Source organism: Neolamprologus multifasciatus, chromosome 17 (assembly GCF_963576455.1).
Source record: "Neolamprologus multifasciatus chromosome 17, fNeoMul1.2, whole genome shotgun sequence".
NCBI lineage: Eukaryota > Metazoa > Chordata > Actinopteri > Cichliformes > Cichlidae > Neolamprologus > Neolamprologus multifasciatus.
Window position 1 is genome coordinate 38277378 of NC_140455.1, and position 14953 is coordinate 38292330.

The 14953-nt window shown below is 45.9% G+C and overlaps 1 protein-coding gene across 3 annotated transcripts; it reads right to left on the reverse strand.

The window, feature by feature from the left end:
* Positions 1–1785: 1785 nt before the first annotated feature.
* On the reverse strand, positions 1786–14585 carry c17h1orf53 (chromosome 17 C1orf53 homolog). 3 transcript variants are annotated; one of them, XM_085137080.1, is made up of 4 exons: positions 12244–14585; positions 9189–9290; positions 7186–7278; positions 1786–5238 (listed from the first exon to the last, which is right to left on the reverse strand). In XM_085137080.1, exons 1-3 carry the CDS (start codon positions 12529–12531, stop codon positions 7207–7209), a joined length of 462 nt encoding a protein of 153 aa, XP_084993206.1. In that variant the 5' UTR covers positions 12532–14585; the 3' UTR covers positions 1786–5238; positions 7186–7206. The 3 variants fall into 3 exon arrangements, with proteins under 3 accessions (XP_084993206.1, XP_084993205.1, XP_084993204.1); XM_085137079.1 differs by having other exon boundaries at positions 1786–6907; XM_085137078.1 differs by lacking the exon at positions 1786–5238 and having other exon boundaries at positions 7064–7278; positions 12244–14582.
* Positions 14586–14953: the final 368 nt, after the last annotated feature.

A 14953-nucleotide genomic window follows, 5' to 3' on the forward strand; every position in this document is an offset into this window, starting at 1 on the left:
GAAAAGGGCCACTCAAAAAGGACACGAGGATTTCATTTCACCTGGACAAAGACGCCCCGAGTGGAACGATAAGCTCAGCTCTGTGTGCGATTTTTAATCTTGACTGCAGTTTTCCTGCCATTCTGCGTCTTCTCTGCGGATTAGGCAGAAGGGTGTTTTGAATATGAAGAAGTTTTTAAAGAAAATATGATTATTATTTGTTTTTTAATGAAAGCGTTATTGTCGATAAATAACGCTGTTGTGGCCCGTTGCCTCCAGCAGTGACATTTAATATGACTGAAGAGCGTTTACCAATGTGTCAGTGAACACCAAGGGGATGGGGGGGGGGGGGGGCGAGGGGGGGGTGTTTGTAGCTGCTGTTTGGTTTATTTTGTTTTTTTCTGTATTTAAAAATATTCTTGAAGCTTTTTATTTGTCTGATTGTCTTTTTATTTCACTTCGGATTTTGACCAAACTATTTAAATGTATATTTCTTTTTACAAAACGAAAAAAAGTCACTTTTATTTTGAAATATTAAAAAAAAAAAAAACTGTTACACCTTCAATATTTTTAAAGTGTCTTTTAAAAAAAAACGGTAGGAAATAAAACTGAGTGATTTTGTGTGTCATTCCAGCTTTAGTCAGGGAGAGTGATTTATCCAAGTTAAAGATTAATTTATTATTTTTTTTTTTTTAAGGAATTTATTTTATTTTAAGGCTTTGGAAAAGCACTAAAGCACAAAAATCCACAGTGTCAGCATTTCTGTTTGACATGGCGAGAGTCGGCTCAGTGGGCCACTGACGTTTGTCAAATACATAATAAAAATGAAAATAATAATAATAATAATAATATCACAATCACGCACACAGCGACATTTTGCCTGTATTTTCATAAAACGCGTACATTTGTGTTTCGCACGATTTTACTGGCGTGCAAACTCCAATCTATTATTTATGTGCATAATCAGGACTGATTTAGGCAAACAGAAAAAAAATAATAATAAGAAAAAAAATATATAAGGGTTTTTTTTTTAACGATCGATAAAATCTGCGCTTTTATCCTGGACAAAATCACCAATGTCACTGTCTTTATCACGCATCAGATCTGTCGCGCATTGCTTCACACGCTCCCCGCTTCTCCTTTCGTTTCCCCCCCCAAAGCCCTCTCTGTGTTACTAATATTATTATTATTGTTATTATTATTATTAATATTATAAGCGTTGCCCTCAAGAATAAATAGCTATGGAAAAAAGTCTTACCTGCGGCTGTGCAGTGTGTGAGATCCCTGTGCAGCGTGCAGACTGAGCCGCTCCGGACTGTGCGCAGTGTGCAGAGGAGACAGAGGAGAGGCTGCCGGTAGATGGGGGGCTGTTCCTCGTTTCTGAGCTTACAGTTCTAGTTCGGGCGTCAATTAAAACACAAGACATTTAAATATTCCTCTCTCGTAGGCAGACGGCCCTCAACACACCGCAGCACACAGAAAACGGGGAGCCATGAGCCAATGGCCTACTCAGCATGTAGGTTATAATCTGTGATGTGCTTCTGAATTAAAGCGGTGAAGTCGCCAAATGAAACAAAAAAACTATCACTGTATAAAATAAAATGTAGCAATTAAATATGTATTTGTCCTTTAAACACCCCAACTTAGCCTGTGCTGTAAATGAATCCAGCTCCTGCATGGTTACCATTATTATTATTCATTTTACGCACCTAATATGAATAAACCAGCGTTTGCACAGAAATGAAAGCACATCTGGGCCTAAACAGTTATAATCCCATCATAGCTTCTTTACCTTTTATTTTTAAATATATACACACACACCGATCGTATTATATGAGACTGACGTGAGCTGAGCACGGTTACAGTCTCACTGGCTGGAGAGGTTTGTGTGAATAAATAATTAGGGTGTAAAGTCAAACCGGATCAATCAAATCTGACAAAGATAGGGAGCGCAGCAACACACGCCTGGAGGGGAAAATGTTTTGGTATTGAATAACCAAATACCAAATCGAAGCCATTTTCAAAATAAAAGTGCTCATTAATTGACGAATTGTGCGCATTTTAATCATGTGGGTACTGGACCAAAACAGCGGAGGGTTGCCTATTAGGAAAGGTCGCAGTTTTTTTTGTTCCCCCCGCCTCCCCCCTTCTCTGACTTCCTTGATTTCATATTTTCGTGACGACAAACGAATAATAAAAATGTGCGACCTCAGGAGGGTTTGGATCCATTAATACAAGACGACACGTGACTCCTACCAGACTTTTTAGTCTAATTTTATTGATGCATTTCATTAAAAACACAAATAAGACAAAAAAAGACATATGTGTGTGGCACACTGCACCTTTTCTGAGGAACTGAGCTGACAAACTTCATAAAAATTCAAAGCAATAATAAGTGTGTTGAGCCAGGAAGTCGACTCACACACTTGCCTTGTGTGGCCTTGTGTTGCAACATCTAATGAAAAAAAGAAACGCTGATGAAAAATTCACCAATAATTAATAATGTCAAGATTTTCGTAAATATTAATAGTGTTTATGTTGTGAGGACGGTTTGGTTGTGTCTCTCTTAATGAGACCGTATTTTCTCAATTTAAGAGGTAAACACAAGGAGCGCGAGGTTTCTTTCTTATTATTCTGCACCTGAAATACAAACTGACAGTCGTGCATTAAACGGTATCACCGGGACGAGAGTGCAAAAGCGTTTAAAGAGCACTTAGCTCCTCCTGAAGTGCGCGTTCATCTTTAACACGAGAAACGGAGGTCATCCAGAAAAACAACAGGAGAACCCAAACGTGCTCGTGCTCCCCACGGAGCGGCGCCGTGCACGGACGGACTCGTTTCAATTGAAAACGAGTGGATAGAAGATTGTGTGAACGAGCAAAGGGTGGCAGTTAATTACACCTCTGCAAACGATCACGTGGCACGCTGCTAACAGTCACTTTGCTTTGCTCCTTCAGCCTGGGTTGACATCACAGTGTATCTCATCAATAATGCAGCAACACTGAGATCTATTTCACAGCGTAGCACAACACGGAGCGCACACACAGCGCGCTAGGAGCACGATACCCAGACAGGCGCTGCAGCGCGCTTGGTTAAATCGGCGAAACCGCGGCTACAGCGCCAAGCAGGTCGCCTGGTTGTCCCCCCGCCCACCCCCGCACCTCCCCGAGTGCCTGGCTCCTCTCTGCTGTAGGGCACGGTGGTTAGATTACCACACATCCAGGGTTCATCTGGAGTTATCATTTCTGGGTCACCTCAAGTGACACTCAGCCTCACAGAGGGAGCTCTCAGTCACTCCCAAAGCATGGCCAGGAAAGGAGCCTAGGAGAGGTGGTGGAGGCGAGGAGGCGAGGAGTAGGAGAGAAGCAAAGGAAGAGGAGGAGGCGGTGGGAAGGCTCTCCCAGGATCCAGTGAGGTGCAGGGAACCACGGGCTAAACGCTGACAGAATGAAGGAAAGGGGTGGGAAGGGAAGGGAGAGGGTGAGGCGGAGGAGGAGGAACAGAGGGAGGAGTGAAGCACTGTGAAGCTGAATCCCAGTCACATGAGCCTGGGTGGCTGGATGGTGAGACATCCTGGAAATATTTACAAACACACAGTGGACGTGACTTTGTAATGATTGAAGCAGAGGCCATATCAGAAATGCACAAAACAGGGGAAACGCCCCCCCTGCCCGCCCCGGCGGCGTCTGGTAAAGAGGCAAAATGCTGAACGGCGATTTTAAGAAAATAACGACACGGAGGATAATACGAGAATCTCCACGTCTCCTCCTGCTGGTCATTTCTCCCCCGCCTCATCCTGCTTCTACCACTTTCCCTTTTCTGCCTCTTCCAAGCAACCCCCCCCCCTCCCTCTCGCCATCCACCCCTCCTTCGATCTCCTCCCTGCTCTGCTCTGCTGGAGCTCAAATCACAACCCCGGTCCCTGGCAGATGGAGGATAGGAAAGAGAAGCTCTTAACTAGCCAGCCTGAGCCGCTGCTCTCTGCACACCAACTGCTGCCTGCCTCCCCTCCCTGCCTCCAGAACAGCTACCACTACATGCACCCCACCCGCCCCCAGCACCTCTGGGGACACGGTATCCTTCTGGGGAATGGTGCGAGTATTAGTGCGTATCTGGACACACTAGAAAGGACATGGAAACATAATAGATGGATGTTATTTATCACTACATAACCTTACGGGGCAGAGCTGCGTTTGCCAGGAGAGGGTTAGTAAATATCGCTTTGCTGTCAAACAAGCGCCGTCTTTCTACTTCAGTGAGCGAGGACACGGAGTCAGAAGACGGCGTAATGTGAAGCGAGCTGGAGGTTAGACGGCGTGACAGCTGAAGAAAGCGGCGACACGTCCAAAGCGCAGATGAGATATTGCGAACGACTGCGGCGATGCGAAAGCAGGAGGGAAATAAACAGGCCAAAGTGCTCCTTGGGCACTTAAGTGCCTTTGACTGCCCCCGACTCTCCTTTTATCCGGGCTCATCTGGCGACCGCGGCTCGGCCTGGCATGAGTCTGACCACCAGTTGCGGTCTGAGGGAGAAACTGCTCCTCTGTGCTATTTGCAGCCCTGTCTGTCCAAAGGAATCTGGTGCGCTGACTGTCACTCAGTGGCCATGTGTGTTTTTTATCACTAATTCTACCACAGGGATGCGGTTGTCCATATGACCACTGTGGAGGCTGCTGCCCCGAGGCGAGCTGACATTGTCTGTGTAGAACGACCAGACGTTGATGTAGGGGCTGCTCAAATGCTGCTTCAATATCAAGACACACACACACACACACACACACAAACACACAAACACACACACACGCAGGCAGGCATACTGAGCGGTGCCCGGCCAATTGCTGAGACTGATGTTCCTTTCAGCCATCATATGGCTGACACTTAAGTTTTTTTCCCCGCCAACCTCGTGTCAGTTCCTGGCTGCTCTGGCCAGCAGTGATGGAGACGCTGTAACCGACTGTGGTCGGGGCCACTGGCCGCGGGGCTGCTGTGCCCCTTTGAGATGGGGTGCGATGGGGGTGGGGGCTGCTGCTCGGCCTGTCAACTGGTTGTGACTGGAGCGCGTCTGGTCACAGATCCAAACTGGACAGCTCGCTCTTCCTCTGCAGCTAGTGCCATCATCCTGCAGAAAGGCACGCGGCGTAGAGCTGCCACTCTGCTCCGGCGCAGCATATGCTCCAGCTGAGGGTCGGACATGTTCAGTCCAAAACGCCTGAAAGAGACGCCTCACGTGTCTGACCGGCTGCTGGGAGCACATGTGCACTGTGGGTAAAAGAGAAAAGGATCGTGGTGCAGCTCAACCCAGAGACAACCAAATAAAAGGCGGGGCTTTAATCAACGTTAGATAAATTAATTTGTTTCAGTGATTAAACAGAAACTAGCTGAACGCTCTCACTCATTGTCCCAGTGCACCTCACAGGCTACTCCATCAATCCGCTAATGAATTAAGGATGAATTAAGGATGAATTAAGGTTGAATTAAGGATGAATTAAGGATGAATTAGTAAACGAGTGCATGTCTCTGCTAATCTGTGGAAGGTGTGCTGTGCTGTTTGTGTCTCAGTCACAAACTGCTGGGCTGGAAGACGATGGAGGGGGAAAAAATTCAAACTGTGCCATCACTGGATCGGGAAGACGTGGAGGGATGAGGCAGACATGAAAGTTGGCCTATTTCATGGTCAGGCTGCGGGACCGCCGAGGCCCTGAATGGCAATGCATCTACTTTAATGTGACAGACGAGTCCCTAGGCAAAACCGGCAGAGCCGCGGCAGGCGAGCGGGCCCAGGTACTTGATGAGTGTGACACCTTCGCCGTCCCGCTGTAGAAATGTTGCTGCCGCACGCTCCGCTGCCTCGGTTTAGAATAACACCAAATAAACTCGCCTCTCATCCCGCCTGACGACGCGTCCCCAGAACCTGTCCTCCCCAGCACTGTCGGGATCACCCATCTCCTTGTAGCCGCTCACAGGGCTTTGCTCCGATCGCTAAGCACTCGCCTTTGGGACCCACCTGCCGAGGAAAAGACACGTCCTCTCACGGCGACACCGTTTGCCCAATCGGGCGGAGAAGGACAAGCGTGCGCGTCGGGTTTGCGGCGAGCGCCCGGAGGCGTCACGCCGCCTACCCACATGCACTCGCAAATCAAGCGCCGCATCTTTCCACGGCATAGGTAGCTCTATACGAGCGCTTGACCTTACCTAGCGCTATCGCTCAGGGCTACGAAGCGCGCGGTCAAGTGCAACCTTTATTCTATATTGGCCCATTAGGAGCCACGCAGTGTTGCGATGGAGCGAGCCTGCCTGTGCATGTGTGCGTCTAAGCGAGCTGGTGAGCGCCGAGCTGATCTATTGCAGTCCTGGGATGAGAGGGCCCAGGAGTTCATTAGGCTGCAGCTCAGGAGAGCAGCCGCGGGGAGCTGCACTGTAGCCGAGTGTTGCCAGGAGGCTGAGCTGCGAGTCCGGTGGGGAGGGCTGCTGTTGATGTCCGTGGCATGTTTGCTAACAGCCTGATTCCATCAAGTGGTGTAAAAGCAGCGCAGCCAAGTGTGAGGGCTGACCCCTGGCACCTTCCTATTTTTAACAACACAGCATCTCAGTCAAAGGTAGACAGTTCAGTCAAGCACTTGTGGTGTGTAAATGATGCTAATATTCATGCAGTCGTACGTTTGGGAGAGGAAAAAAAATAACAAGCGATGCGAAGCAAAAGAGCACAAGACTCCATCTGACTGTCTTACAGTTACTTTCGCTTATATGCCCTTTATCTGGAGGGCAAAGATCTAAAATGCACTCTCAGTTTTTCATCTCCATACTCCCACAACCCTTGTAAATGCATCAGAAGAGCCGAATACTACAAAATATTAAATACTCTTGAAGAGAAAAGAAAAAATGAGGCTCAAAGGCATTTCACTGGACACTGAGAGGAAAAAACAAGGATCTGCAAAACAGAACAAAACAAAAATGTGATAAAAGACTGTTTTGCATGAGGGTCTAGTGAACAAATCCGTTCTCCTCCTTTCCCATTTTGCCAGAATGAAAATAATCCTAAGAATAGTTGTGATTCATAAGAGATAGGTATTGCACAGACACTACCCATATTTCATCATTTATTACACGGCTAAAAGAAAAAAATGACTCAAGTAGTCCAAATAACGACAGGCAGAAGACAAGCACCGTGTGGTGGGTTCCATTCCAAACAGGCTGCTAGTGCGTTACCTTGGCACGAGTCTGTAAGGTCTACACGTAAAACAGGGAATTGAACCGCTTCTTCGTGGCGGGGTCCTTCACGTTGACTTGGCCATATGGACACTGGGGGAGACGAGAGATAAATTAGCGCCGGTTAACAGCTGCATGTGGAGCACAGCTTTAGTCACACTGAGAACGACACATGAGAAGCAGATCGAGCAAAGGAAAAAAAGGACGAGTCGGATAAGGACGGGGGGAAGATGGAATGGGATGGGACGGGGCGAAAGCAAAACCAGAGCAGGGATGGAGAGTGGACAACGAGACTCGGTGGGACAGAGCAAAGCAGATATGAGCAGAGCGGGGCTGACACCGTCAGGAAACCCACAACACGTCTGTGTAGTTGGTTTGTTACACACTGATGAACCACTCAGCTTTGCATTTCACCATCACCGATCCTTAGTCTGGAAACTTTAAACCAGCAGAGGTCAGAAATGATGCTGAGAAAATAGATCTGTCCCATATAAAACGTGCAGGTCTTTGACGGCGTCGGTGGTTCTTCGCTCTAACCTGAAGACTGAAGGAGACTATAGACGGCACTAGGGCTGCCACGATTAGTCGACTAGTCACGATTACGTCGACTATTAAAATCGTCGACGACTGATTTAATAGTCGACGCGTCGTTTGAAGCTTTGTAAGATCACAAAAGACGCAGGAATAAGTAGTAGGATTTAAGAGTGTAATAACGGACTGAAACAGAAGATGGCAGCACTGCATGTACAAGGATGCCAGCTGCCGTTAAACCCCGAAGAAGAAGAAGCTGTGTCCCAGAATTCATAGCACAGCCCAGCTCAGTTTCCAACAATGGCGGCAGCTAGTTAGTTTTAATATTACTCTTATTATTCTTTCTGAGTCACAAAATAAACGTTGAACATATTTTCAGGCGAGAATGTAGCTGTGTAAACCTCAAATATCTGCTCAGTTTATCAAGACACCACATATTTTCAAAAGCGCTCCGACGTTTTCGGAGACGTCTGTTACCCACTAGCTCGATAGCTAGCCGGGGGCTAGGCTAACTAGAGCCATGAGAACACCGGACTCCCGGCTAATCGTTTTCAAACCCACCGCCGTCTTTCACTACTCAGGTTAAACAGGATATATAAGTCACTTAGATAACTTAAAAATGTTATTGTTTGGCTTTTTTAGTATTTTATTTGTTCCTGAGTAAATCGGTTTGGCTGAGATTAGTTAAAGAGATGCTCGAGAATTTACTCCGGTGTCCTGTTATATTTTAGATAACAAGGAGTTTATTAAACTTCACTGAAACAATCTGCAGATTTCATTAAAATTTAATAAACTATCATCTTGTCTTTATTTTTAGTTAGCACAGACCTTAAACACTTAAAGCTGTAAGCTAATGATAGTTATATAAGAGCAGATGCTGCTGGTGCAATAAGCTGTAGTTTTATGTCCAATGGATGATGATCTGATTAATTGACTAATCGCAAAAATAATCGGTGACTAGTCGACTATTAAAATAATCGTTTGTGGCAGCCCTAGACGGCACTAACTGTTTAAAACATCGATCATTCTTTGTATAGGCTGTTGTGTTTTTTGTTGATTGTTGGTGTGCAGCACTTTGTGATCCTTATCTTGAAAGTTGCTGTTATAAAGACAGTTTACATACTTACTATGTTTGTGCCCTTTCATATTTTGATCTATTTTGTTTTATTTCTATTTTGTTCCATCCACGTGCACGTACAGAAAGCAGCCTGGAAACGAACACACAGCATCATTAGCCCTGTTAGCTCATCCTCTTCAACACCATGGAAGCTCCAACCCACCAAACCTGCTTTTGTTTCATGTTTTGTGCTGAAAATAAATGACGAACGTTGGTCAAAACTGCTCTGGCATTACCACGGTTTACAAATGAGGTCGGTTACCGTTGGAAACAGACAGGATCAAACGTGCAGGGTGGGAAAAACACGGCAGAGGACATAAACAGGGAGAAAAACCAGTAAAAACAAAGAGCTCACGTGTCTGCACGCGCTGCCGCAGCACTTCCCTCTCTGAAGGTGGGCATACTCTGTGAACACCTTATACCCGCTGGAAGGGTCAACGTACATCTGCTTCTTTGCCTGAGCATAATGAAGATATTATCATTCAATTAGAGCGACACACAAACACATGTGGCGGGATGTGAACCGTGCACACAGAAATACATACGATACATATACTCACCCAAACACAAGAACGCCTGCAAGAAAAATAGTGCCTAAGAACGTATACAGAGACAGATTGCTGTGGTTCGAGGAGAAGAAGGACTGGGTGACCTCTGAGCATAGAAACAGATGTAAGACACCCTCATTCTTAAGATATTACTAATTAATTAGCGTGCAATTCAGTAGGTGAGAATACGCTATGACTAATCCGCTGGTAGCCCTGCAATCTGCACGTCAGCTGACAATTTTCAGGATGGTGAAAAATCAACTTTACAGACAGTCGTTGTTTTATTTGGTGCAGTTAATCGTCTTGCATAGGCACAAAAACACCTTCTGTAAGTGGAAGAACCCTGAACTCCTCTGCCATCCCTTAGGAAGTTCCAAAATGTCATCTCTCAGTCTGTTTCAAACTGAGAGCCACTAGTTGGTGAGCTTTGACAGGCCACAAAGGGAAAAAGGCCCCAGGCCCTTTGGTGACACGGCTTGTCATTTCACATGCCATTGCAAGGCCACATAGTGAAGCTGGCATAGCTGGGCCCCCTCTGTATTGTACTTTTCCCACCCAGGCCCTACCGCTCTCCTCAGGTCGCGGCCAACTTGCCTCAACTTCATCCACACTCCGAAGCACAATATTTACAACAGATAAGCCTAAAGGCATGCAGATGACACCTATTCACCGCCGTCATCAGCACAGCTCGCTGGTTCTGCTCCACGGAAGAGCAAGTGAGGTTTGGTGAATATGATGGATCTAGCACAAACAATCAGCATCATTTCTTTGGGGCAGCGGGCAGGTATGGTCCTCTATGTGAAAGTTCACAACAATAACAGGTGGACACAGACACCTCCCACGTTCAGGCGCTGTTTCGTACCTCTTTCCAATACCTACGCGTTCACTGCGAAATAATCCAGATGTTTATCTCGGGTTAGAATGGAAAGACTGAGTCAGAAGTGGTTTTATCTTCCTAAATGTCACTTGGTTAAGGGCTCGGGGGACGTGGAGGAGGGTTGGGGGCGCCGCCCTGGGAACAGGAAGGAGATGCATCATAGCTGCCAGGTTATCGTGCTGTTAACACACGGTGGCCAGTTTTAAAACATTATGCTGGTATTGTTCCAGATTATTGACGTCATTTTGGACGATTGCATATTTTAACTTGTTACTATGTTTAAGAGAAAAGACTAATAAAAAAAACAGTTCCAACAAAAATGTTGGAGCCTGAAAAGTAGGAGGAGCTAAAAAGAAACAACATTTATCAGTAATCAGGTCAACTGGCACCAGCTCAGTGACGTGAGTGGGTATAAAAAGAGCGTCTTAGGGAGGCAGAGTTTCATCAATCTGCAGAAACATGTTTACAGATTGTGAAACATTTTCAGAATAACGCCAAATACTGTGAATATGTCATCATCTGCAGAATATTTGGAGAATCTGGAGAAATCTCTGTGCGCAAGGTACAACGCTGAAAATCAATAATAGATGCCCGACATCTTCTGTCCCTCAGCCAGAAGTTCCTGTCTGTGAGCACAGTTCAACCTGCCGCCCACAAATGCAGGTGAAAGAACAGGATATAAGCGAACATGATCCAGAAACGCTGCATTGGCGGATGGCAGGTGACACTTTCCTACTTTGAGGGAAAGCAGGAATCTTTTGTCAGACCAAGAATGAAATTTGAAAGTCGTTTTGAAAAACATGGAGGCTGCAAACTCCAGACTAACTGGAGCTAAGTTCAAAAGCAAGCATCTCTGATGGTCTGGGCTGGCATTGCTGCAGATGGAAGCGGCAGCTTGCCGTCCATACGACACTGCTGAATTACGTACAGCATCTATTATGACCGCAGGCTTCATAGAAGAAGAGGCTAGGTCCTGAGCTGACCGGGTCCAGACCTTTCACCAGTTGGAAACATCTGGATCATCGTGAAATGAAAAGTACAGCAAACGCCCAGCACTGTCCAACAGTTATAAATCACACAATTTAAGGTGTGTAGATGTGGTCGAGATGACCTGCTGAATTAGAAACTGGACATCAGGTTGATTTAAGTGACTGAAGAATTTTTGGTGACAACGGGAAGATTGGAAAAATGATCGTTCTTGATTTCTGCTGTGCCTTTCAGATCGTGGGGTCGGAATTTCGCACAAACATCCATTCTGCCTTTTCTAAGAGGTTCAGGTGTAACGCTGTAAACGTCACAGCCTATCACATTACTGCTGCTGACCATGTCCTTTATGACCAGTGTATTCGTCTTGCAGTGTCTCCTCCAAGCAGAATTTTGTGCCGTGTCGCACAGCTCGAAGCTTGAACACAACAATGAGTTCACTGTGCTCAAACAACTCCACAGTCACCAGATCTCAGTCCAACAGGGCACCTTTAGGATGTGGTGCAACAGGAGAGCCACATCAAGGATGTGCAGGCAAATCTGCAGTGACTGCATGAAGCTATCCTGTCAACAGGGACCAGAATCTCAGAGGAACGTTTCCAGGAATTATTTGAATCTGTGCCACAAAGAATGAAGACAGTTCCAAAGGCAAAGGACGTCCAACCGGTGCTTTAATCTTAATTTAGCCCAGCCCAGTGCATCTAACAGAGACTAAACGTTTATAGATTATCAGCTGCTGCACTCACTTAACATATTATTCCATCCGGTGCTGATCGCCTGTCACATACTTGTAAACTTGTACTTTGTAACCAAGTTCGCAACTGTTACTCTGCCGTTCTTGGTCTGAAGTAAAGCGTCTGCGTCGGTTCTGCAGCTCTGCAGTTCGTCCAGCCCCAGAATTATCATCATTTCTCTGTAAAGCGCGTGTAATTAATCACCCGTGGATCTGCGGTCCGATTGTGCTACATGACACGATTGGCTGTCTCAGTGATGCATCTTACCGCACACGCTTGTCTATGGATTCTGTGGATGGCCATCTCGCCCTCTGTGAACTTTCCCGCGGAGGAGGGGTCGTTTTCGCCCCCCGCGTCGCTGACGTCTGCCGCTGTCGTGCCTTCGTCGATCTGTGACGCGCCGCTGTTCGCCGGTGGCTCGGAGCTTTCTCCCGACAGCTTTGGCATCGACATCGCTACGAGTCGTTTATTCAAGTGGAAACAGAGAAGAACGAGTCTGCTGACAAACGCTTGACTCGGGTAGTTTTTGCGAAACATGCTTCTGCGAAAAACCATCTGTAGGTTACAAGCAGGGAGCGGCTTTTATTAAGAGAACAACTGTGACACTGTGTGAGGAAACACGCGAGTTCTGTGGGAAAGGGAAAGAAACGCGAATGCGCCTTTCCCTGCTCATGTTATCTACACTGGTCAAATCCAGCCTCTCCCCATGTTGCTGCACAGAAATGTGTTTTACTTCCTCATCGGCCCCTGGTCACGTGCCACCAATGTGACCGTCACGTAACTCCGACCCAGCGGCTCATGCAGCGCCTCTGCTGGTTGAAAGCTGCCACTACACGGAGGTACAAGTCCACTGTTAGAAAAATCACCAAAAACCCACAAATACTGAATGAAAAAGTGGCGACCTGCTGGAGCGTTATTAGTCAGTGTCACACCGATAAACTGAGGCCTTGTTTTCTGTAGCCTCATGGGGGTAAACATGCAACATGTTTTATGTACATATGTTTCCTGGGACTACAATTAGCTTTCTATTAAAGAACTCATCCAACCCTAACCCCTATGTCTTAGGTCAAGACAGAGAGTACACCCTGGACAGGTCTGTGGTGGAACTGAACCCAGGACCTTCTTGCTGTGAGTGCTAACCAGCATGAAAGCCACCAGCAGATATTTCTGTCCACACATATACTTCTGTGTGTATATGGGTGGTGCAGCATGCTGTCTTTCTTTGCGTGATTGCGCTGCAGAACAAACGCAGACAGCTTTCCATAATAATAAAGTAACATGGTGCCTTGGTGCAAGGTTGGTGAGTGGACATTAATGAGTCCTTTCAAGGTTATCCGCTGCTGTAAGCCACTTCTGATGATGCCCCTGTTTCACAATTATGGGTAATGAAACCTGACAAGTGTCTTTTGACTGACATTGTGGGGTCAATTTACCCTCAGACCAATTACACATCACTGATAAAAATATTTGCACGCACAGCATGGAAGGGAAGACATATTTAAACAAAAGCCAAACAAATGATGGATTTTCCGAGGCCCGTTGTTTTCCATCGAAACCTTTTCTATATTTGGCAGTTTTGGCGCATCATCTCATGCTGTAAAAGCGACCTGATTAATGTAACAGATGCTTTATAAATTCACTTGGCAATAGACTCCAGAATGATTTTATCTTAACTCTGCTGCAGGCTGCATTTACTCCCTGCTGCACCGTCCCAACATGAACCCTGCTTGTCTCTTTTCGTCTATGTGACATTTCAATTCAAGAAGATACATCGCTCGCTCCTCAGGTAGATAAAACATGTTTGAAGACGTTCTGTGACAGATTACTGGGATCGCTGAAGGACAGAGAAACAGTGTGTTGTCCTTTTTTCAGTAGCAGGAACTCTTAAATGAATATTATCTGGGCATTTATTGTTTTAATGTTCACAAATGTCTGCATTTTTTTAAAAATCACAATGTTATGGCAACATTTCCACAATCATTTCATACGGATGCCTGAAACAGCACGGCCCAGGCTGCTGCCATTTAATTACCTTCCAGTCAGCCTGAGGATATCTGCCTCTGATCCCGTCACACTCTCGTGGGGAGAGAAGAAGGTGTATCTAAGCCACTGGTTCCAGGTTACCATCAGACAAAAGCGGCTTAAACGTGTCTCAAGATTTTAGATAGTAGCATCGAGTTCTGAATTTACTGTGTCATCAAGTGCCAAGAGCTGCTCCTTTGACAAGTAAGTGATCGAGTGTGAGGGCTCGCTTTGTTTGAGATATTACAAGCGAATTAGCTTCAGCTCACGAGGTTTACAGCAGCGAACAAACCCTGTCCCATTACAATGAAAATAGTGCGAGTGTGCTATTACAGAAGCATTTCCCTTTAAGAGGACAATGACTCATCGCTTTCACAAGCATTGTTTTAATATAGAGTTCTGCAGAAGATTATGGTGGTCATATAAAAGGATAGGGACTCCACACGGTTCGCTTATATTACTGTGGCACTTTGAGGACATTTTCAGTAGCTTGATACTAGTTTAACAGTAACATCATTGTGCACTGAGACATTGATATTATTCTCAGTGTTGGGAAGGTTACTTTTCAAATGTATTCCACTACAGATTACAGATTACAGAATACATGCCCTAAAATGTATTCTGTAACGTATTCCGTTACGTTACTCAATGAGAGTAACGTATTCTGAATACTTTGGATTACTTAATATATTATCATGCTGTTTACAACTACATGAATGTACTATTGCTGTGATTTATTACTGTTACTGAAGGTCCGCGGCTCCGAACCGTAGTAAAGGGACCTCTGGCTAATACGGTGGGTTCTGTGTCGGCTCGTAGCTGAAAACTAGCTTTACTTTGTTGTCTGGGTCAACTTTGCTAGCAGAGACAGAGAGAGGCGTTGAAAGGCTGCTCCAACAGAACTTATTGTTTCAGAGGAAAACACGAACACGGTGTACAGTCGAGTCTTAATAGC

Coding starts and splice junctions, on each gene's coding strand:
- c17h1orf53 (XM_085137080.1), bottom strand. CDS start 12,531: ATGGTTTTTCGCAGAAGCATGTTTCGCAAAAACTACCCGAGTCAAGCG. Junction 9,291..12,243: donor TCCATAGACAAGCGTGTGCG/GTAAGATGCATC, acceptor CATTATGCTCAG/GCAAAGAAGCAGATGTACGT. Junction 7,279..9,188: donor GCGGCAGCGCGTGCAGACAC/GTGAGCTCTTTG, acceptor CGTCTCCCCCAG/TGTCCATATGGCCAAGTCAA.